The sequence below is a fragment of the Sturnira hondurensis genome, unplaced genomic scaffold (genome assembly GCF_014824575.4).
Source record: "Sturnira hondurensis isolate 20B ecotype Veracruz unplaced genomic scaffold, ASM1482457v3 Scaffold0015596, whole genome shotgun sequence".
NCBI lineage: Eukaryota > Metazoa > Chordata > Mammalia > Chiroptera > Phyllostomidae > Sturnira > Sturnira hondurensis.
Window position 1 is genome coordinate 17,439,637 of NW_028088227.1, and position 24,838 is coordinate 17,464,474.

Genomic DNA, 24,838 nt, shown 5'->3' on the forward strand with positions numbered 1-24,838 from the left:
AAATTTATATTCCAGTGTATTCTCCAGTATTAAAAGGGAAGTATGTGAATGTTGAAAGATGAGAACTAGTATTTCCAAAAAGCCTTATTTTTTAAAAGACTTTATATTTATTTATTTATTTTTAGAGAAAAGGGAAGGAAAGGAGAAGGAGAGAAACACCAATGTGTGGTTGGCTTATGCATGCCCCCTACTGGGGACCTTGCCTGCAACCCAGGCATGTGCCCTGACTGGGAATCAAACTGGCAACCCTGTGATTCACAGATCAGCACTCAGTCCACTGAGCCATACCAGCCAGGGCAAGCCTGACATTTTAAAGCCATTCAGTTTCAAGATTCTTCTACTTACTAATATATTTAAATCTGTATTTGCATTGATTTTGCTATATCATTTTTCCTCTTCAGGCTGTTATAGATGCAAATATTTTTCCCATTTTGATTGAGATTCTTCAGAAAGCAGAGTTTCGTACCAGAAAAGAAGCAGCTTGGGCTATAACTAATGCAACATCAGGAGGCACTCCAGAACAAATAAGGTGTGATACAGATTTTAAAAAAATTTTAATGTAAATGGGATGTTTACAAGCTTGAAATAATACATACTTTTTATTTGTTGATAACACTAAAATGTTATTTCTGTCCATTTAATAAGCATGTTTCATGTGAAGTGATAGCATTTGTTATATCAGTTACATTACTTGTGTAGAGTGCTTTATTTTTTTTTCATTTAAATATGATTAACATCATTCTCCTTGGCAGACTATGAAATCAGAAATTAAAAATCTGAAAGAGAATAGTCTATGTCAATTTGAAATAAATACTGTTACAGGCATTAAATATTTCTTACATCATAAAAATCATATACATTTAACTTTATTGTATAGAAATGACTAATAAGTTTGAATATCTATTTATATAAAATAAAATTGAAATACACAGTTGTTTTTATTATAATGCTCTTCTAATCACCGTTATCCTTACCTGTAGATTGACTGTTACTGCTATTTTTATAATAACTTTTTGAGTCCAGCCCTTTTATTGTTTGCCTTTTTTTTTCTAACAACACAAATAGTGGGTAGATGGATTTTGAAATTAGTCTCCCTCCCAATCCTGTTCCTTGAGTAGAAGTTGTGTGACCTTGACAAGGTCATTTAACCCCCCTAATCCACAGTTTATTCCTTTTTTAAATGGATTCAATAATGGATGGTACTTTATAGTAGCATCTTGACAACTAAATGCAATTCATACATGTAAAGTGCTTAGCATGGTGACTAAACAACATCTATGCTAAGATTAGCTGCTATTGTTATTTGTAATAATCATAATTTTTATCATCAGTATTGCTTTTTAAGTCTCTTTTCAACTTGTGCTTTTGCTTTTTTCCCCTCCTTCGTAGCAAAGTTCCACTTTGTACTTCTATAAAAGCCTGACTTCCTACAGAATCTTCTTGTTCTGAGGACCCTTCCATGAAACTCAGGACTTTAAGCTTTTGAAGTGACTATTTAGGAAGTATTTTCTAATGAATATTGTATTTGTTTCTTAATTTGTAAAAGAAAAAGTCAGGCTCCAATGGTATTTTATAACTCATAGGATTTTGAAATCTACCTATTGTAAGATCACTGTTTATTATTGCCTTTCTTTGTACTATTATCTTGCTCTTCAGATTCATATCTCCATATGTTAATGATATCTTTCTCTGCTTTTTATTTTCCATTTCACTTCTTTGCTTTAACTAATATTTTCATTTCATTTGTGTCATGAATACAAGCAGTAATAAAACAAGCTCTTTCCTTTGCTCTAGCGTGTGTTTTTTTATGCTACTGTTACTTTTATGTGCTTTGGGACTCCAAGGTTTGTTTGTTCACCTACAAACAGTTGTATTTTTTTCAATTTATTTTCATCATTATGTCTATTCCATATATTATTCCTTAAGTTTATTAGTGTGAATCAAGTACCTAAACTGAGATTATTACTTTTCTAACCATTTTCACCATTTCATGAAGTCTACATATATAGGATGAGGTCTGTTGATCTCAGATTAAGTTTTGCATGCATACCAGTAATATTGTTGCATGTCTCATGTTGCCAGTTGTGTTAAATCTTTTCAGTTATTGAGCACCAGTAGTGCATCAGGTACTTTCATGTCTTTTATTTCCTTTAACTTCATAACTCCATGAGATCGTTATTCAGTTTGATTAGTTATAATATATGGCAAGTGAGTGCTCCAGTAAAGGTATGTACACTTTTTTTAAGGGATGGAAACTAACTTATTGAATGTCTGCTGTATTTTCACAGCAATGCTCTAAGTTTGGTACTGTTATTACCCCTATTTTAAGATAGGAATCAGGCACAGAGCAGTTAGTCAGAGTCACACATACGGAGTGAAAATGGGATTTGAAGCCATGCAGATTGACTTCAGAGCATATATTGTTTTCTTTTTTTTTACATTTATGCCTAATGACTTTTTGCCAAGTGAACAAATCAGTTACTTAACTTACATTATAGGGAATGGAAAAAAGAGCTAATAAGAATTAGAAAAGAACATAGCATTTATGAACATGATTAATTATAGTGAATATTGTTTATTAAAATTATTCACAACATGGCCTGTTTTGTTTCTGGAAGCCTTCTATGCTTCTGAAACAGAACATATATTTTGGGACATTACCTCCAATTATTTTTGTGGAAAATTTTCTGAAGCTTGATTTGGATGTCCCTCCTTTCCATTTTTAGTTAACCGCCCCCCCATGTGACCCTTATGTGTGTACATAGGCTAACCCTTAAAAACAAACAAAAAGACCTCTAACCCACTTAGTGTTGACACGCCATGAAAAAATAGGCCCAAATACCAATTCGCTTGCATGCCTTGCATGTATGTTTTTATAACTTTTGTAATACCACTTATTGCTAATTATGTTAAATTATTAGAATAATAGAGTAAAAGTGTTTTTAGGTTTCTATGTAAGTGAATATTTAATTGTTTTTAATGTTTAAGTAGACAGGAATACTTTTCTTAATTATTTGTGTAGCATTTCACTGAAGAATATTTTCATGTCATCACTTTAAACAATATTTAAGTCTTTTTCAATGTTATTTCTTTCTCCACTTTTTTTTTAAATTACTCTAAAGGTATTTGGTGGCCTTAGGCTGCATTAGACCACTTTGTGACCTATTGACTGTTATGGACTCTAAAATAGTCCAAGTGGCTTTAAATGGACTTGAAAATATTTTACGTCTTGGAGAACAAGAATGTAAGCAGAATGGGATGGGTATTAATCCATACTGTGCTCTCATTGAAGAAGCATATGGTAAGCAGTCAGTTAAAAATTTATAATTACAGTAAATTGTCTTTGAAATTAAGGTATAATTGACATACAACATTACACTGGCTTCAGATGTGTACAGCATGACTCAGTGTTTGTATACAGTGTGAAATGATCGCCACAGTTAAGTCTAGTTAACATCTGTCACTATACATGGTTATAACAAGTTGTTTTTTCTTGTGATGAGAACTTTTAAGATTCACTCTCTTAACAACTTTAAAATGCACAGTGTTGTTAACTATAGTTCCCATTCTGCATATTATATCTTATGACTTATTCATTTATAACTGGAAGTTTGTGCCTTTTGGCCCCTTTCACCCATTTCATTTACCCTCCATCCACTGCCTCTGACAACAGTCTGTTCTCTGTATCTGTAACCTCTTTTTGTGGGTGTGTGTTCTTTTCAGATTCCACATAGGTAAGAAAGTATTTATCTTTGTCTATCTGATTTTTTTAACTTAGCATAACACTCATGGTCCACCTATATTGTGACAAGATCTTTTTTTATGGCTGAATAATATCCCATGTGTATAATACATCACATTTTTTCATTCATCCATTCATGGACACTTAAGTTGCTTCCATGCCTTGGCTTTGTAAATAATGCTGTACTGAACATGGGGATGGATATATCTTTTTGGGTATTTTTGTTTTTTTTCAGATAAATTCCCAGGAGTGAAATTGCTGGATCTTATGATAGTTCTATTTTTAATGTTTTGAGGAAACTTTATACTGTTTGCCATAGTGGCTGCATCAGCTTGCATTCTTACCAACGGTGAACAGGGTTCCCCCTTTTATTCATGTCCTTACCAACACTTATCTCTTGTCTTTTTGATAATAGTTATTCTAATGTGTGAGGTGGTATCTCACTGTGTTTGATTTGTATTTCCCTGATGATTAGTGATGTTGAGCACATTTTCGTGTCCCTGTTGGACATGTACCTGTATGTTTTCTTTGGATAAATGTCTTTTCAGCTCATCTGTCCATTTTTCAATTGTTGTTTTATTGCTGTTAATTTTTATGAATTCTTTGTGTACTGTGGATATTAATCCCTTCTCAGGTATATGATTAGCAAGTATTTTCTCCTATTCCATAGGTCGCCTTTTTATTTTGTTGATGGTTTCCTTTGTTGTGCAGAAGCTTTTTAGTTTGATATAGTTCTACTTGTTTATTTTTGCCTTTGATGCATTTGCCTATGGTATCAAATACAAAAAAATCATTGCCAAGGCCAATGTCAAGCTTGTCACCTATGTTTTCTTATGGTTTCAAGTCTTATGTTCAAGTCTTTAGCCAATTTAGAGTTAATTTTTCTGTATAGTGAAAAGTAGTGATCCAGTTTCATTTTTTGCATGTGGCTGTCCAGTTTTCCCAGCACCATTTATTGAAGATACTATTCTCCCCACCCCCCATTGTGTATTCTTGACTTATTCTTGACGTGTTGTAAATCGATTTACCATATATGTGTGGGTTTATTTTGGGGCTCTCTGTCCAGTTCCATTGGTTTGTTTTTATGCTGGTACCATACTGTTGATTATTATAGCTTTGTAATATAGTTTGAAATCAGGGCTATGCTCTTTTTTATCAAGATTGCTTTGGTAGTCAAGATCTTTTGGGGTTTCATACAAATTTTAGGATTGTTTGTTCTATTCTGTGGAAAGTACCTTTGGAATTTTTATAGGGATTCCACTGAATTTGTAAATTGCTTTAGGTACTATGGCTATTCTAACAATATTAATTCTTCCAATCCATGAGCCCCAAATATATTTCCATTTATTTGCATCTTTCAGTTATTTTTATTATAGTTTTCAGTGAACAAGTCTTTCACTTTGTTGGTTAAATTTATTATTCCTAGATTTCTTTGGATGCAATTATAAAAGGTATTATTTTCATAATTTATTTTTTAATAGTTTATTAGTGTACAGAAACACAACAGATTTTTGCATATTGATTTCATATCCTGAAACTTAACTGAATTCATTGATTATTTCTAGCAGTATTATTTTGGTGGCATCTTTAGGATTTTCTATGTAAAATATCAAGTAATCTGCAAATACTATTTTGCTGCTTTTCTCAGTTGGATCCTTTTATTTCTCGTTATTGCCTAATTGCTCTGGCTAGGATTTCCAATACTATGTTGAATTAAAGTGGTAAGAATGGAAACCCTTGGCTTGTTCCTGCTCTTGAGGAAAAGCTTTCAGCTTTCCATTGTTGAGATGATGTTAGCTATGGGCTTGTCATAGATGGCCTTCATTATTTTTAGGTACATTTCCTCTATACCCACTTTGTTGAGAGTTAGTCATTGCTTAATTATTTTCTATAGGCAGTTTCCCCCTCCAGTTCCATAGAAATGTGTGTGTGTAAAAGCAGTATAATATTTTTAAAAATATTTTTATTATCCTTAATTTATTACCATAGCAATTGCTTTTCATTATTTCACTTCCTTTTTGCTTTGTCCTTATGCACAAATACTTTATATTGATATAACTGCAGTGCACAATAGATCTGTGTTCTACCTTTTAACATTTTGGAGAAATTTTATATTTTTACCTGGTATTTGTTAACTTTCAATAGCCACATAATGCTGAGTGAAGACTGCAGGTCACTTCAGCTACGTTGAGCGCAGTTTTAGCCATATTTTTATAGTTGGTCACTGGTTTGTTTCCACTTTCTTTACCACTTTACATATGCTAAAATAAGCATCTTTCAGAATATATTTTTCTGTTGAAAGAATATGTTGGTGTAAATTTTTAGAAATACTATTGCTGAATTTTAGGCACAGACTTCTTTTTAAGCTTTTGGTGTGTTTTCTCATTTTACTTTCCAAAGTCATGCTACTTAACAGTGTCACTGGCATTGTATAAATCTGCTCTATAATCTCTTGTTGAGTTTGCTGATTTAGCAGATATAATATGGTATCACCAAATTACTTTTATGTATCTCTTGGTTTATTTCATGTAGAAGGTAGTGTGTATTTTCCATGTATGAGTGTATTTCCTCATTTGAATTGCGTGTTTATTACACTTAGTTCAATTTCTTATTTTATAAAAATTTAAACTGATTTTATTTTAGTTTTTTAATGTGACTTTTCTCCCTTTTTATACCTTTTTATTTTAATAAGCTAAACCATATTTATTAATGTTTAATAAATGAGTTAGTGTAATCTTTTAATCCTTCAAAATTTACTAAGTCATAGCCCCTACAGAGATTTGATGAATTCTGTTTTATTGGGTAGATATTTCTAATTAGATTCTTAAACCATTGACCTTAACTCAAATGAAACTATTTTAGGATAAGGCATGAATCTAAATTGAGTTTTTCCTTTTAATATATTTCTATTACATATTCACTTCTGACTTAAGTCTCATTGTATGGTTGATTCAAGCTTTTATTTATGACTCTTAAACCAAGCCTGGGATATTACTTTGTCTTTATTTCACAATTATATAATGTCATTATTCTACATAAATGTCACTTTTCTTAAATAAAAATTTAAGAATATTTCCTTACTATAGTCATTATTTTAACTTCAAGTTATAGTAGAGTTTGGGCTGTTCTATGATTATACATAGGTATTACTACTTTGCTAATTCTTTGTATTCTGCAATAATATAATTAAAGAAGATTATCTCTAATTAAATGAAAACTATTTTCAGCATCACCCAGACTTAGGTGTAGATTTTTTTTCTTGTGAGCTATATATTCTCCTATCAAAGTGGGCTTTTTCAGTTTAGTTTGTAAGTTGTACTTTTTGTAAATTATACAGTAGCTGTATTGGACTTGCAAATAGTACTCACTTACTATATATCGATATTCTCTGGCTCGTATATAAGAGAATATGTGTGTCAGTTTACACACATTTTACTTTTTCCATTCATTTTTGTTTTGTTGCTTTCCCTTTTTGTGCTTTTTAATGACTCTAGGAAGGACCTGTGGAGTCAATCTAAAACTGCCCTTTATGGTGTAGGGATTGCTGGAAGTGGTGGGGCTGCTGCTTGGAGATGGGAAGAGTGGGAAAAACTATGACAACTCTAACAGCAAAAATAGTAAAGCATATTTAAAAAGAAAAATAAGTAAATAAAAACAAAGCAAAATATCAATAGTAGTAGAATGAAATATTAAATTCAAATAAAAATGTTAAAAAAATAAAATGCTTGGGCCATTAGGGGGAGAAAGTAATAAAAAATAAAATTGAGACCTGTAGAGGAACCAGACTTATTTGGGTAAAATCACACAGTTAAGTCTGTGATCTTCCTACTTCCAGGCCTGTGCTACTTTACTTCCTCTTACCAGACTGTCCCGTAGGCTCATTTCTGAAGTAAAAGACATCGGTGTTAGCTACAGTGTGTGCAAAAATTGGACAAAAATAACAGTCCCTTTGCCAGTGCACCCATGGATGCTGTTAATTCATTATTTTGATTTAAATACATGTTGAAACTTGAGTAACAATTTTTATATGTATGTTTTGAATAATAGGTCTAGATAAAATTGAATTTCTGCAAAGCCATGAAAATCAAGAAATTTACCAAAAGGCTTTTGATCTGATTGAACATTACTTTGGTGTAGAAGATGATGACCCCAGCGTTGTACCTCAGGTGGATGAAAACCAACAACAGTTTGTATTTCAGCAGCAAGAAGCACCCATGGAAGGGTTTCAACTTTGACTTTGTGGAGGAAAAAAATTAATGGCTAATAAGGGTAGTTTTAGATATTGCCTCTTTGTTACCATGTCAGTAGGAATGTTCGATGTGCTTTTATGTAGAACAGAAAAGAAAGAAGTTCATGCACTTTTAAAAGCAAAGCGAAAGTTTCCATTCAGCTGCAATCTCTCAGTATAGTTTTGATTTTTATTTTGATGTGCCTGTATTTATGTCTTTATTGTTTTATCTATTTCTTAACCTATTTATGAATACTTAAGTACATTGTGATATTATTTATTAACTTAAGCTTGAAAAGGAGAACTTTGGTAAAGTATTACATATGGTTCTGAATTTTTTCTAGCATTCTTGGAAACTGCAAATCAGCAGTACAGATTTTTATAACTGTATTTTGGCAGTAAGTCTGATGGGCCCAATCTCTACTAAATCTACCTCTATCTGAAGCAAAAACAAAACAAAAAAAAGCTTCAGAAGCATTGAATAGTGTAAAAGCTAAATTAGGTGTGAAAATAATCTATTACCTTAAATTATAAATCACTGTGCTGTAGGTTATACTTTGCAAAAAAATTATAACAAAAACTATAAAATTTACTTATGAAACAGAAGAAATATTGAACTGATAATCAATTAAAATGTGGCAATTGTGAAGAGAGAAGTCATTCTTCATGTTGAACACATTAAAACTATTATACAACATTAAATATTTATGTTTTTAACATGTATAAATGCTATTATATTAGTATATTTTGTAATTTGACCAAATGTGCTACCATTTTTGAAATAGTGTTTTATAATTTTTCACTCTTTGTTTTAAAAAGCATCATTTTAAGGGATGCTATCATGAATCTAAAGTAATGCTGCATAGCAAAAATAATACTATAATTCTTTCTCTGGTTTTTCAGAGCAGTAATTGAAGTTTCTTTTTCTTTTTAGTAATGAATTTAGGTACTTGAATGGCAAAATTGTCCCAAAGAAGTCACCTTGATAAGTGCTAAAGTTTATTAAATATACTTAATGTTTGGACACTAAAAGATGATATTAATGAAAATTGCTAAGAATTCTTTCATTTGGTTGAAAGGATTTTAGGATTTTTTCTGTAATACTCAGAGGCTCATTCTGCTGTTTGTTATCAATCAGTGCATTAAATTACATTTGTATCAGATTGGTCAATATAATGTATGTGTTTTATGTATTAAAGGCAAAACCTCTTCAAACAAACTTTTAAAAAAGTTTCAATAGGAAAATTACATATGTATTTATTTATGGATACATATATATGTATGTGTCTGTTATTCTCACAGTAGTATACTTGGTAGAGTTTTCTAAGCAGAAACTACTGTTGAACTCTGTCTTTTCATTTATAGTTGTATTCAGGTTATTTACAATTCCAATTGTATAACTAAAATACTTATTTAAAAATTAGTTTACAACTCTTTTAAGATGGAAACTAAAACAGTTTTGATATGATTCATAGTCTATTCTGTAAAGAAAGATTTCATTTATGATAGCATTTATAATGTTTCCACTGGAAATCAGAGGTGTGTTACAAGAAAATGTATATATGAGTACTTTTAAATAGTATGACACTTTGTAAATTATATATCACAAAACCAAGCTTTTGGCAAGACACTAACACCTACAGCTATAAAATACAGGTTTAACTGGCGTCCATAATGCTGACTGTATCTGCCAAACTCTTTTATAGTAAGTAGAGGATTGTATCTGTGCCCTTTTTATTGTAGTAAAAATTATGAAGTTTAGTATAAAAGGTTCCTTTTGCATTATGTATGTTCAAAAGAACAGGGTGATTATATTAAAGGTCAGCAAACTGATAGTGAATTTATCAGATAAACACTTTTTTGTGGTATAGATGATTTTAAGTAGAAGGTGACAGGGTATTTCACTCTTTCTATTCACTTGAACTTAATAATGCAGCATAATTCATAAACTAGCCAGCTGTGCCTACTTTTGAGGACCCTGTGGTCACATTAACAAATCTCTAAGCCACGTCTTTTGAACAAATAGTTCTTACAGAAGAAAAAATAATATATAGGTTTGTGCACACACACATGTATGGAATGATCTGTGAGGAGACGATTTCTAAATTTTTGCCAATAAAATAAAAATTATATCTCTGAGTATAGCTGTGACCATATTTTAAGCAGTCAAATACAAAATTATATGTAATTTCATGGATCTGTTACTTGGATCTGTTAATTAATTTGATTAGATTTAAATTCAAGAGACAATAATAGTTGGGACCAGCTGTTGGTGTGGTGATTATTGAAACAAGACTAATATTTTGTTCTTAAATTTTTTTCCATATGACTACTTCCAAATGTACTATTTAAAATGCTCCAAAATGTTTTTTTTATTAATCTTCACTGATCCTTATGGGGGGGGAAATGTTTTTAACTTGCTTTCCTAATATTCATTATATTTAAATCTGAAAGAAATTGTGCCAAAAAATTAAAACATGTAAAGGGGAACACGTGTAACATTAACATTAATGCAGAAATAAAGAAAATACTTGAGAGTCCTTTACATTTAATTACACAAACTTTGTTTTGTCTGAATTTGAATTTTTTACTAGTTACTCTATGCAATGTGCTTGTTTTATATTTGTAACTTTTTTATCTGTAAGTTTTACTTTGAAAGGTGTTCCTAGGACTTAATTCTTAATGTTATTTTATTCATTACTGGTATCATCAGAACAAGAAAGCAAAAAATAAAAAGTAATAAAATTTGCTGGCATAGAAAGAGCATATTATTTGGAAACTGTAAAACTTATTTGCAGTTAAAGCTTGATTTGTTTGATAAAAGACTAAAAGCAGCATTACCTTTGCCTTCATATTTTTCTTCTCTTAAGGAGCATTGTGGAAAAAGTAACTATAATGCAAAGTCTTAATGGCTTTGTGTTGCTCTTCTAATTCAGCAATCTATCAGCTACTTTGTGAAACTGAAATTTAAGTATTGTTAACCTTTACTCATTTTCGTTCACAGAACTACTGTTTTATTTAATGTGACATATAGGAAGACATGATAGGGCTCTAAAAGGATAATGTATCTTGAAGTTCTGGTTGGGGAGTAGGATAGGGGGATATTGTTGCCTAACTGTATAAACCAACATTTGAACAGTATGCAATATTATGAAATGTTACAGCACTCTATTGAAAATAATAAAGTACTATTTTACAGTTGCATTTATATATGTGTCTATTTCATTTGTTCTCACTTAGATAATACGTATATTCCTAGCAGAGCAAAAACTAATGCCTGCATTGATTGAAATTCCATCCACTAAAACTAGTAAGACTGTAGCATATCTGCTCGAAGCAGTATATTGCTATTTTAGAATCTATGTATTTTGCTGTAATAGGGAAATATCTAATTTATCTATGTATCTCAGGCCTTGACAGTTGTGGACAATTCACCTGTTTGAGATATTTTTTTCTACTCTGCTCTTTAAACCAGTACAATGCATTTATTTAAGGAAGAGTTTAAACCTAATAAATAGAAATCGGAGGGTCTAATTTTCTTAATGTACTTGGAACATAAGGTCACACAGTAGCCAACCCTAAGCCTTCCTAACCTAGTGTTTTTATCTTCTTTTGCCACCACTTTTTTTTTTTTTTTGCTTTGGCTGGCTTCATTTCCTTCAGTATTTGACACTTGCTGATCAGAGTAGTGAAAGTAATTGGATCAGTTGTTGTCAGGGTACAGTATACCTGGTAAGGCAGTCTGCAATTTTAGTGACGAACGAATTACTAAAAATGCATGAAAAATACAATGTACAGGTCAATAAATAGACTTCAGTTTGCAGTGGAGTTCAGTTTCCCAGAAATCCCCAAGTATACCGTTCAGTGTATATACAGGATGACGCTCCAAACGAGCCACCTGGCCCCAGGACATGGATAAATGCCCAGAACTGGAATTGCAGGGTTGTAGTCTTTTTGAGGAACCTCCATTCTGTTTCCCTGAGTGACCGAGGATTCCCTTTTTTCCACATCCTCGCCAACACTTACTCGTTGACTTTTTAGTAGCAGCCATTCTGATCAGCCTCTGAGCAAACATTTTTTTAACATGTCAATGTCAAATATGTCCTCACTCCTCACAATAGCGTTGCCAGACAGGCATTATTACCTCCTGACGATACATTTATGGACAGCATCAGTACCCACTCCACCATCAACCAGTGAACCTTCGGCATCCTGTCTTCCGTGAATTCATGCCTACCAAACCCAGGTTCCACTGTTACACCCAGGGCTGTCTTGATCTGATTAACCAGTGTGCCAAATGCTCACCTGTAGTTCCTGATTTGAGGGCAAGCACAACTTCATTTTTTCTCACAGCTGCCTTTAATCCAGGAGTGTCAAATTCATTTTCATTGGGGACCACATCAGCCTCGCAGACCTTCAAAGGGCCGAATGTAATCTCAGGACTCTGTAACTAACTACTCCTTAACTAGGGGCAAGGAGCTCTAAATTCCGCCCTTCGAAGGCAATCATGATGTCCCAGGTGAAAATGAGTTTGATACCCCAGCTTTAATCAAAGCCCTGGATTCTCACCAACCTTGAGAGTAAAGGTATATTGATTATTTTCGGATACTCACTTTACTCACTGTTGCAGCCTGGACACTGGTGTATGTCAAAGCCTACCTGCTTGCAGGCTTTCTACCCCAGGGTGACCACAGGTGACACTGGGAACAAAGTGCATCCAAGTGTGGAAAGTCAGCCCTCGAGTCTAGCATCTACTGGCGCTCAGCCACTAATTTGCCAGATTGCTGTTGAGGGTGCACAGGCCAATTTTGTAGCTGGGTGCCATGGTATTCGTTACCATGAGGATGATACCTTTTGATGTACTAAATCTTCTACCAATATGTTGTGATCCTTTATCTCGAGTAAGTCTTTTTCTCTTAAAGGTGATTTCATTTGATGCTAATTGTTGGGAACTGCTCTGCCTGGTTTCAGGAGTTACAACTACTCGCCATGGCTAAGGCTGAGTGATCAGCCTCTGGAATGCGAGCCACAAGGAGACAAAACTTGTCTCTGGTAGCAACACTGCCTCTGCTTCATCCCCTGCCCTCAGTGCACGGTCAGATAGTCAGAGACAGGTACGACTCCTCCGAGGAGGGGCAACCTAAGCCAGACATGATCACTTGGGAGGCCATCATGGAAGGACTTGGGGGGCTTCAACAAAGAAAGAGTGCTGTACCCTTGCTCCCTGGCTATTTTGACATAGCCCAAGTCCCCATGTCCTCTGGGAGAAGCGCTTCCTGGCTCTAATCCACTTAAGCCTGAAAATCTGTGATGGGGGAGGCAGTACAGCCCCTTGCCCAAGTAAAGTGGGATGTGGAGTGATCGGGCATAAGAAAGAATTCCTAAGTTCTGTGAAGCCTGCTTTGCTAAGAGTGCTTTCATTTGTATGTTAAGGGTCCGAGCAAGAAATGTGTGTGTCTCCCAAAGTTTCTACAACCCCCTTTCCTGACAGACACTGACTCAGACTAAGCCCTCAGATTCTTTGAAATGTTATCTACTGTTTGATCCTTATCACCTATGTATTACAACCTACTAAAAGCCATTGAGGAAGGGGCCCTTGGCCTTTTTCCTCTGAGAGATTGGCCACCTCTCCTCCCCAAGCAGATCATGTCTTGCTAGTGTTACTTTCATCCGTGGTGGACAGCGGACTTGTGGGCAAAGTTGCCCCCACAGCTAATATAGCTACGGTAGCAATAGTTTGCTTAAGAATTGTCTGCTATAAATTCTCTCCATTTTACCTTCTGTTACTGTCGTTTTAGTTGTGTACTTTGTATGCAGAATATTATTATTTTTAATACATTCTAAGTATTTTTATATTTATTACCAGAGTTTGGTTTATTATTCTGATTACATCTGGACTCATTTTGACTCTGCTGTTGTGTCCTGTTTCCCTTGTTTTTTCCTTTTCTCTCTTTCAATTAGTCAAAAAGCAGGGAAGGTTTTTAACAATCTCTGCTTGTTTGAAAGTTCAAATTTTTCTAAGTTACCCTAGGGATTTTAACATACTTGTTGAATTTAACAAAATCTCAAGTTGATAACTTTACCTTCCTCTCAACTAATACAAGATCTTATTTCTCTACAACTTACGTGCTATGCATATTTTCTGACCCAGAAGTTAGATCCTTTTAGAATACACATTCAATGTTTATTTTTACTTTTTTTCACTTGAGTCTAATCATTCACTTCTCTCTCCAAATATACATATAAAACTTTCTTTTACTGGTTCTGTTTCTGTGGTAGAACCTGAATTGATATAACAGGCACACGACCGTCACCACAAAACCCCAGTTCAACCCTGTCACAGTATAGGCTTTCTGGAATTTTGGCTTCACGTGGATAGCCATCCTCTCGGCCTTTACAGGCCTCTCGTTTTTGTCTGTTCTCCCTCCTGTGCAAAACCCTAGGGTAGCCAGATGCCCACTTGGCAAATAGCAGCCAACCTTAGATTGGTTTAACGCCTCGGATTTTTACTTCCTTATCTATAGCAAGGATCTTCCTTCTTTTCCAAACAGTTCAGCCAAGTACTTTTAAAGATGCTCTAAAAATTATTCAGAATTTTTAGTTCCATACTAGATGACTTCTCTGGACATCTAATTTTCCATCTAACAGGAAATGGAAATTATCATATTTATCCTTATAAACATTTTCTTTGAGTTCTTCTCTAACATTTAGAGTGTCCCAGGAGTCTTCAAGCAGGGTGCACAAGAAGACTTTCAAGGAAGCATACAGAGTAAGATATTTTTAAGAGAAGTGATTTCCAGATCTTTAAACTTGAATATATACTCTTTCCTAAACTGGTTTGTCTGAGAAAAGACTGTAGCGTACTGGTTCTTTCTCACCTCTTTTTTTTTTAAATTTATTTATTTATCTATCTTTAGAGGGGAAGGAGAGAGGGAGAGAAACATCAATGTATGGTTGCCTTTTGTGTGTCCCCTGCTGGGAGTTGGCCTGCAGGGAACTGGCCTGCAACCCAGGCATGTGCCCTGACTGGGAATTGAACCTCGATCCTCTGGTTCGCAGGCCCGCACTCAATCCACTGAGCTACACCAGCCAGGGCCTCTCACCTCTTTTCTTAATGAACTTTGTACTATTATGCCAAAAGAAAGGGCGGGAGGAAAGAAGGAAGGAAAGGAGGATGGAAAAGAGGGAGGGAGGGAGGGAGGAAGGAAAAGGAAGAAAGAAGGGTACTTGTCATCTTACTCATGCATTTCTGGACTCTGGATCTTACTCATACTTTTCTCTGTGTTGCAGGAAACTTCTGGGTGACAAAAGTGATACTTCAGCAATGGGTCCCTACTGAGAGTTCCACGGGGCAGAGCAGAGCAAGCTGGTGTGTGGAGAGTTAGAGCAGCCGGCTCTAACCCCCGGGTTCACCCACGGGGCGGGTGCAGCAACGCCGCGTGCCGTCTCTGTCCTGGAGCTGAATGCATAAGTGAGACTGTCATCACAGAAATGTGTTTTAACACTGTCATTTTCAAATCAAAGTCAGACTTCTTCTAATGTAAAGTGCAAGTGTGGTCTGGCTCTTCAGCTTGACAAGGAGGATTGGCCTTTTCCTTAAGGTTACAAAGCAGACATCCTCATTAAAATGAGGGAGCTAATTATGTAGCTTCAGGGTTATGATGGAAAACGTACAAGGCACATGTAATATACAATAAGCTGGAAATTATGCCATTTCAACTACTTACACTGATGATTTAAAAATTATACAGAAGTCACACATGACATTTATGTGATGTTTTAAACCCAATAAATTTAATTAAACACATAGATGCTAAATTAAAACCGCAAGAGGAGATACATACTTTTAAAAGCTTCTCTAAGGCTTATTCAAACGAGCTTGAAGACCACCATTTTTCGTTCTTTAATGTTTGTGTTTTTAAAATTGCTTATACAAGTATAGTCTTAGTACTTTCATAATATTAAAATATATTTTGAAATGAAGAGTTCTTGGTTTATCAGAATTTTTAATTCTGTTCCACCTAGTTACAAACTATAAAAAATAACTAGGGGGACTATCCAATTACCAAATATAGTAGAATGTGGGCTCAAAGATTAGATTTCAAAGACCCCTTAGTGATTTTAGTTTAACAACGTTTGAATGACATGCACAGAATAACATTTTGGCATTATCTGTAATGACCAGAAACTGGACCAAACAGCCAGATAAATTGTGACATATTCATACAATGGAATATTGTAGCACTGAAAGTAAATGAATTAATGTTATACATAACTTGTGGATACATCTCACAACATAATGTTGAGTGTAAGAATCTATACTCGCAAGTGCATACTCTGTAATTCCATTTATGTAAGGTCCGAAACCACTGTGTGGTGGTAAAACCCACAGGGACAGTGCCCTTTGGAGGGCAATGAGGAGCAGAGGGGAAAGAGGAGGCTTCAGGGGCACTGAGGGTGTGCGGTGTCCGCACCTGGACGGTGGTTACACAGGTGTGCTCACTGTGTGAAATCTGTTCATTGTGCACATGTCTGAATGTATGTTTCAATAAAAGTTCACTAAAAGGTAAAAATACAGAAGGCTCTGTGCTTCTTGACACTAAAAAATGCAGTGGCAAATATTTTGTTAAATATTCCATTTTACCTATCTTTTATTGCTGCTAATAATAGTGATCATATTCTGATCAATTCTTCATCACTCAGAGTATCATTTAGCCTTAGCCTGTGCAGCCAATGCAGCTTCTTCACGCCACTTAGCTTTCTTGGCCAGGTTCCAACTTGTTAAAGATTCATGTCTTTCTACAGCCTACAAAAAAAAAAAGCATTGTAACTCTTGAGAAAAAATTTGTGTTTTAGGTAAACATATATAGAAGAGATTTTGTGAAGAGGAGAAAAGTAATTTAAAACATCCATCACACGTAGTACCCAAGAAAATGATCCTTTGGTACAGGAAAAAAATTGCTTCAGTTATTCCACTTCCAGTCAACAGGGCAGATGGTATCAGAAATCCGTCCCACCCTCTCTTGGCACACATAGATAATACTGTTGGATAAAAAGTAACAAAAATGCTAGCTCAAAATAAATAAAGGGAAGTCCTCAGGTGCCAGAAATGAAAAGAACTGAAAAGGCATGAATTGATGGGGGAATGAGAAGGACTGGAGCCAGGATAGAAGGAAATGGTTTCATTCTGGGAGTGTTAGCAAAAAATCCTGGCTTTCACAGCAGTGGCCTGGGAATTTAACCTCCATACCAACAGGAATATCCAGGATTTGGGTGCTGGGAATAGAGTTGAGCTACCAATAAAAAATCAGAAGTATCAGGAAATGAAGTTTTAAAACTCTTCTCACCAGCCATAGGAACTGGCAAAGAAAATAGGCATTTATGTGAGAAGGAAAAAAATCACCTGTGGAAAGATAATTAGTATCTTAATAGGAAGAACTCTGGCTAGAAAATAGATCTGAGGAAGTAAATCTAAATGCAGCATAGAGATAAAGACACAAAGAATAGAAAAGAGAAGAGATACGGAGGACAGAATGAGGAGTTGCAACACACACTCGTAACATATATGCAACACACATAGTAGTAGAGAGACAGTAGATACACTGCGGCGAGGGGCTGTATTTAAAGCCATGACAGCTTAGACTTTTTCAGGAGTAAGGGAAGTCATGTGAGGGGAGACCCCCCCAAACAGAATTTATTTATAAAAACTGTGTATTTATTCTCACATGTTTAATCTTCAGTCACCTTTAAAGAACTCCCTTTTGATGCAGAACACCTAGCAAGATGTTTTTTCTACTGCTTAAAACAGTTTTTCCACTTGTTGATTTTGATGCCTTTTAGTGCTTCTGCCATTTTTGGTTTCTCCTCTTTCACAGGGGCAAAATGTTTCCCTTTGAGGACTTTTTCATCCAGGGAAACAAAAAAAAGTTAAGTTGCTTAGAGTGAGATCAGATAAATAGGGAGGATGGAGCAGAGTCGTCATGTCATTTTTGGTCAAAACTGTGGAGTACTCAGTGTGGTGTGGGCAGGTGCACTTGTAGATCCATGGAATGGGCAAACACTCTCCCAATTTTTGAGTCTTCCCCAAAATTCAATGAGGCCAAATGCAGCCTCTCACAACAACGCCAGCTGGTGTACTGATACAGATGGGTTCCTAGAACCCTCCTCACCTAGCAGGGAAGCCTATACTACAAAGGGCCTGCCCTCTAGGAGATAATTATGATTTGGAGGGGCTCCCCCTTGTAGATTCTCAGACTAAAGAGCATACAATGTCCTAAGCAGAATAAGTAAAAGTTTGACATTGGTGGCTAACATGCGCCTCACCTAACACATCTAAAATTGAGGACTGTCATGCCACCGAGTTCTTTCTCCAGCCTTACCTCAAGGACGGCGCTGGATTCCATCTAGTTGTTCAAGTCAAAAACCCAGGCTTTGGGGTTTCTTTGTTCCATTTTCTCACATCTTCTCACTTTGAATTTATCACAAAGGTCTATTCTTTGTGCCTCCCCAAATATATTTCAAATTTCTAACCTCCACCTCCATCTGCCACAATCTTAGTTAAGGTAATTGCATCAACAACTCAAAATAAAAGGTGAATTAGAGAGAGGCAAGAGGGACAGGACAGCAGGGAGACCATTTTAGAAGATACTGCAATAAATTAGGCAACAGACCAGGGCAATATCAAGAGAGAGAGTGAGGATGGGTCCAATTGTGGATATATTTTCAAATACACCCAACAGGATTGATGACTTGTCACGACTTACTCATGAGCAGCCGGAAAGATGATAATATAGTGAATATCTGGAAGAGGCCATCATGGATGGGGTGGTTAGTGAAGTTTTCTCCAAGGACAATGAGAGGAAGCCATCTAAGGCGAGAACAAGGAAAGGAAGGAAAGCCCAGAGAGGAGGAGGAGTTTGGTGTATTAAAAAATAGAAAAGAACCAGTGTGGATGGAGCACAATGAACAAAGAGAAGATGGTATGAAATGAGGAGGGTCCAGACAGTCACAGGCTTCGATCTGTCATTTAACAGCCAGAAAACCTTCGACTTGGTGGGCAGTCATTTTAATTAGGGTAGGCTAAAAAAAGAGATGACCAAATTGCTTTATTTCTGTTTAAGTAAGTGTTCAGCCCAGCCAATGTTTAAGAAACTTTCCATCTGGTGAGAATAATTTCAAAGTAGAAGTCCTTTGCCAAGATAAGATAATAGAAATAAATGGACACATCATAGCATCAGTAAGCTTACAGACCCTAGGCCATATGTGAATCATCGGGCTCAATCGCCCTTGAAAACCTGAGAAGTAGAGAAGAGCAATACAAACAATTACCAATCTAAGTTACCATTCCCTGGGCACCAGCCCAGAGAATTAAGATGTATGGATCCAAGCCAACCATTCTGTGTATGCAGCTGTCAAAATCTAGTTCCAACTCTTACTGCACTACTAAAACATAATATTCCTAAACAAGAAAGATAATCACTAACAGGCTTAGTATCACCATGAATAGAGACACTAATAAACCAGAATGTGTCCACAGGAGAGCTTCAAATAGAGGAAAGTTTTTAGGGAGACTGGAGAGTAATTAAAACTGGGGAAGACTCGCAAGGATGTATTAGATGTCTCCCAATATTCGTGGGGCTGCTATACGTGGTAAAAAGTGATAAGCAGATGGAAGGATCTGGGTAAGCAAGAAAAAAATTAGAGAAGAATGAATTAGCTTTTAATTTCAATCTAGAAACCCCGAACTAAAGATGGCAAGAAAAGTGCTTAGATACAGGGATACAGACAAAGTAGTCAGCCTTTGTGATTACTTCCAACTTTTGCATTTCACAATTCTATGCAATAGCTAATTGACTTCTTAATTTAAAGAATGATCTAGTCTGGATAACTTTCATACAGCAAAGTTCTTGTTCTGCAGAGTTTTAATCAGGTAATATATTGTTCTGGGTTTTGGTTTTTGCTTATCTCACAAATGGAAACAAGCTTTTGTGCCTCCTGCTCATATAGTTAATTAGCTGATTCAAATTTCCATGAACAAGTTTATTTCCAGTGTAGACATATATATGTGGGTGGCTGAAGGCATCTAAGACAACACTGTTCTTAGGTTGAAAGAACAGCAATAGTCCTCAAATTGAGAAAGCTCATAATATTTCTTAAAATTCACTTCTATTTTTTCCCCACGATCCCAAGTGAGAACATACTGTACTTCCGTCTGTCTTTTATTTTTAAGTCTATCTTTATTTTTAAAGAGGTACTCACCCTTTTGGCGGACGCTATCACCGCAAAGCAGGCGATAATAGTGAGTCCAATCATTATGTAACAAGCTTTCACTCGAGCTCTGTTTCTTGCGGCATCTATCATTTCTGGCCTAAATCAAGATATGTATTCTGTTAATTGTATTAAAGCAAGGTGATTTTCAGACTGGCATAATAGGCAATGATTTGTGATGTTACTATTCCAAAAATTTCCCTTAATGCAAATTGCAGACAATGAAGGTCTCCAAATGCTAGGTCATTATCTTATCAACTTCAAAAGGACGGGTATTTATTTAGGTGTTTACTAATGTCAGCCATTGAGAAACCACAGTGTAGTATTTAGTTTTCAACAGCTCAAAATAGAACTACTAGATAGTACAGCCCGACTCTCCGACCTGTCCCCTCCACTGATAGGTGGGGGGGGGGGGGTAAAAGTAAGAATTAAAGTCTATGACTCATGTTCAGTTGGTCCTTGTGGTCTTTGTTTTCAGTTTTAAACAAGCAGTTTTTTAAAACTCATTTTCATCATTTTACTGGCCTCCCAATATCTTCTTGTCACCTCCCACGGCATCCAAATTAAAGAGACTATTATACTTTTTGTGAGGATGACTTACGATACTATTATAATACATTACATATTTTTATGAGAATAACTATACAGAAAAGGCATTTCCTTCATGGCTTTCGCATGAAGTTTTAAAAAATGATTAAAATGACAACAATTTGTCAAAAAAGGAGAAGATTCCATTTTCTTATTATTATTCTGAACTTTGATATGCTTACTTGAAATTGGGTAGTCCTATACATTAATAAAGTTATATGCAAGTTGTCCAAAATTTTAGATATACTACTTACAAAGTAGTGTTACAAGACTAATTATGTCTGTAAGCCTTTTATTTTAAATCAACTTCAAAAATTTGCAATAATATGAAGTACCAGTTTACAGATAATTAAAAAGTGATTCTGGAGAATGTACTCAGCAGTACTCTTTCTTATCTAATGTCAAGTTTAAATAAAATACAGTTACATTAAAAAATTCCATAAAGACAAGTTGCAATTTCTCTTAAAAATAAAAAAAACATGCCCTGGTTGGTGTTGCCTCAGTGGATTGAGCGTGGGCTGTGAACCAAAGAGTTGTGGGTTCCATTCTCAGTCAGGGCACATGCCTGGGTTGCAGGCCAGGTCCCCAGTAGGGGGCATGTGAGAGGCAACCACACATTGATGTTTCTCTCCCTCTCTTTCACCCTCCCTTCCTTCCCCTCTCTCTAAAAATAAATAAATAAAATCTTTAAAAAAAAGAAAAACTTTTCTACTAGTTGAAAGAACACAGAAAACCAACACCTAGCCTGTTTTCCTTAGATTTGAGGCAGACTGGTGTAAGTTTTAAGATGTTAATTGCAAACAGGTGAATATGAAGACATTATTAGATTATATTTGTTGTTGGCTTTTGTTCCAGATGGAACCTAAAAGATCTGATATTTTTTACCCATCCATCTGGCTTTGATCTACTATACCAAATTAGTTTAGCACTGAAAGAACAAGAAAGAGAACAGTCTTTATTAAATCTCATTAATAGCTGGTACAACAATTATAGGTCACTTGGCAATTATATGCCCATTAAGAGCATACACAGTGGAAGCTGTTTACCCTGTAAGTCTAACACTTAGCACAACAGGAATATCCCTTCTAGGGAATAATGCTTTTAAAATTATTCAAAATAAAAAAAATGAAAAATATTCAAATAGTTACACGTTTCCACTACAAAACTATAATACTTTGCATAAGCATCCTGTTTCAAGTGAAATTTCCCTGTTTGGTGTTGCAGGGTGAGGGGGGTATATGGGGACTAAATGATAATTAAAAAATAATAATAAATAAAAGATTGAAAGTCTAAAAAAGAAAAAGTTTCCTGTTTATAATACTACTTTTAATTGTGATCCTGAGGAAATTATTGCTATACAATGGGCTCTTCACACACACAGATATGTTAATGCAATACTGGGACTAGTGTCTCTTTTTAAATTAAATTAATTAAATTAAGTTAAATTCCCCACCCCCAACACTATTTATCCCCCTAATCCCCTCTTCCACCTCCAGGGCCTAGTCTCATTTATGGTTCTTCACATTCTTGATTTCTTTGTTTACAGCACTAGAACTCAACCCCCCCAAAATCGAGGGTGGTGTTTTAGCTTGCTGAGGCTAATTTCCTCTTCGGGCTGTCTGCAGTTTGGAGTGTATAGATCTCAAAGAAAAAGAAAGAAAATTTGTTTTATAATATTTAAAATATTATCCATTAAAAATTTAAAAATTACCCAATTTTATAATATTTATAATATTATCCATCCATCTCTGTGTATGGATAAAGGCTGAAAACACATTTTATATTCCACGGTATTTCAAAATTTTAATCTATTCTTCATTGAATACTTTCATTCAAGAAAGGAATAAATGTTTGAGAATTCATTACTGAGTGAACATTTTTCAGCACGTTTTATTTTTTCATTTAATTAAGACGCTTTTGGTGACTTGTAAGTTAATAAGCAATAAAAGTGTAGGTAATGTGTGCAAGACAAGATGTACGCCCAGGTTTCATTATCTAGTCTAAAAGGAATTGATTATATTGTATAAAGATAACATACAGTCCATCTTAAGTTCTTATTTGATGTTGTAGTTCTAGTCTATTTTAAAATCAATTTAAAAAGTACTGGATTGATTTTATTTATTTTCCTTCCCTTTTTACCCACTACCTCGCCAAAATGCTGCGTCGTTTTGCTTTGCATAGACTGAAACTGCAGAAAGAATAGTTTACTTTTCTTTAGTTTACATTTACTTTTTTTTTTTAACAGGTTGCATTTACCCTAGAGATGAAGTTGTCAGCTTGCTTTATCATTTATAGAACCTTTTTCTTCTTTTTGGGATGGTGAACAACTCAGCGATGCTGGCGTCCCAGCCCGACTAGAGCCAGCGCTCCGACGGCATTAAAGCCATCACACAGGCCAGGCGTCCGCTACCCCAGAAAAGGAGGTAGCACGATGCTACCCCTTCCCGGGGATCTTCCAGCCCACACTTGGGCCACGATCCTTCTTTGGGTGTTGCTGGGAACGTCCAGCCGCTCCGGCCCCAACCCCGGGAGCCCCCGTAGCCGCCCACGGTACAGACAGGGACCGCGCCTTCAGTTCTGTCTGAGAGTCCTCTAGGCTGGGAGCTCGCTGGGAGCCAGCCGGAGGCGCGTGTCTGAGCTTCAGGGTAAGTGCTTATTCAATTTCTGGGTTTTCACGCAACTTCAGCAATTTCCCTGTACGCTTTGCTGCCCACTGCGCAGCCTGGAAACTGGACGTTTACCCGAATGGGGGCCGTAGGTAAATTCCTTAAAATAGTAGGTGTTAGGGTAAAGCACTGTGTAGCACTAAGGCGGCCTCCGTTCCAGGGCGCGCCCAGGTCGGGTTATGGATGGACCCCACACCCAACTCGGGGCCGGAACGGAACACACTTACGGGATTCGAGGCGGGATGTCCTCCATCGATTTGAAACGCCCGGTCCACAGCAAGATTTTCTTGTCGAATTGGGAGGGCTTGTGCTCGGCGGGAACCCTGTGAACCTTCCCTGCTGCGAAAGCAGCGGAGATGGACAGAAGAACCGAGACAGCGACGGCACAGCAGATGAGCGCGCGCTCACGCCTGGACCCCCAGCCCTGGCTCCTCGCCCGCCCGGTCCCAACCCTCTTCCCACGCCTGACTCACCCGCACCCTGGGGCCCAGAATTGCTGGGGGTCCCGCTGCTGCAGTAGCGGGGGAGACCCTGGGGACGGACATCCGCCCCCCGCCCCCGTGCGGCTTCTCGAAGAGCCCCCGGGGCGCAGCGGAGGATGCGCCGGGAGAGGAGGCGCAGGAGGCTCCCGGACGGCATGCTGGGCCCTGCTCCCGCGCCGGCAGCTACAGGTCGGACCAGGGCACTACCTCCCTGCACTACAGTCTCAGCCTGTGGCGCTCCCAGGGGAGCTGAGACGCGCAGCTGGAGCCTCTGACGCACGTACAGTCGGCTCTCGGTCCGGCCCCCCTTGCCTGCCCCACCCGGCGGGCGACCGGGGAATAGGGGGTCACGACCCTAGACGCAGATTCCTTCTGCAAGCTGGGCCCGGGGAGGAGCCGCCTCTGCTTGAAAGCTCTGAGCACTTAGACCCATCATCTGTTTTTAAAGGTTCATTTAAAGACATGTATATATCTTTGTATTGAATAGAAACGTGTTTCCATCAGGCTTTCTCCCTTCGGTTCCACTTTTTGATATACAAGAGCACAGTAAATGCAAGTGCCGGAGGACGCTGCACATGTTTGCCAAGTGAGTGTAAAGACAGGCACACGCTTCTGATTTTGAAGTTAGTTCCTCACCACCCCCCACTCTGTGCCCATCCTTTTTCTCGTTTCCAGGCAACACCACCTCAGTTGTTACAATTGTTTTCCTCCACCTCTTAGTAAGACCAGACTCCCCAAACTTGCTTCAAAATGAGCCTTTCTTTTACCTTCCCCCATCCCCCCTCTATGAAAAGCAGGACGTATCTATCAACTGTTCTGTGGTGTCTAAATGGGAACAGGGACTCAGAAAAGGGCTTGTAGGAAA

General features: G+C 36.6%; 2 protein-coding genes across 4 annotated transcripts in view; one reads left to right on the forward strand and one right to left on the reverse strand.

Moving 5' to 3' along the window:
* KPNA5 (karyopherin subunit alpha 5) overlaps positions 1-11,178 on the forward strand; it is a 52,608-nt gene extending 41,430 nt beyond the window's left edge. For all 3 annotated transcript variants that reach the window (XM_037065105.1, XM_037065104.1, XM_037065107.1), the window contains 3 exons: positions 402-529; positions 3,123-3,301; positions 7,790-11,178. In XM_037065105.1, the coding sequence (XP_036921000.1) occupies positions 402-529; positions 3,123-3,301; positions 7,790-7,977 (495 nt within the window). In that variant the 3' untranslated portion in view covers positions 7,978-11,178. The remainder of the gene's footprint in view (positions 1-401; positions 530-3,122; positions 3,302-7,789) is intronic.
* Positions 11,179-15,742: 4,564 nt separating this feature from the next.
* Positions 15,743-24,276, reverse strand: FAM162B (family with sequence similarity 162 member B). Its single transcript, XM_037065108.1, has 4 exons — positions 23,965-24,276; positions 23,719-23,830; positions 20,229-20,337; positions 15,743-16,776 (listed from the first exon to the last, which is right to left on the reverse strand). The coding sequence occupies exons 1-4, from the start codon at positions 24,128-24,130 to the stop codon at positions 16,678-16,680; spliced, it is 486 nt and encodes a 161-aa protein (XP_036921003.1). The 5' UTR covers positions 24,131-24,276; the 3' UTR covers positions 15,743-16,677.
* Between the last annotated feature and the right edge of the window lie 562 nt (positions 24,277-24,838).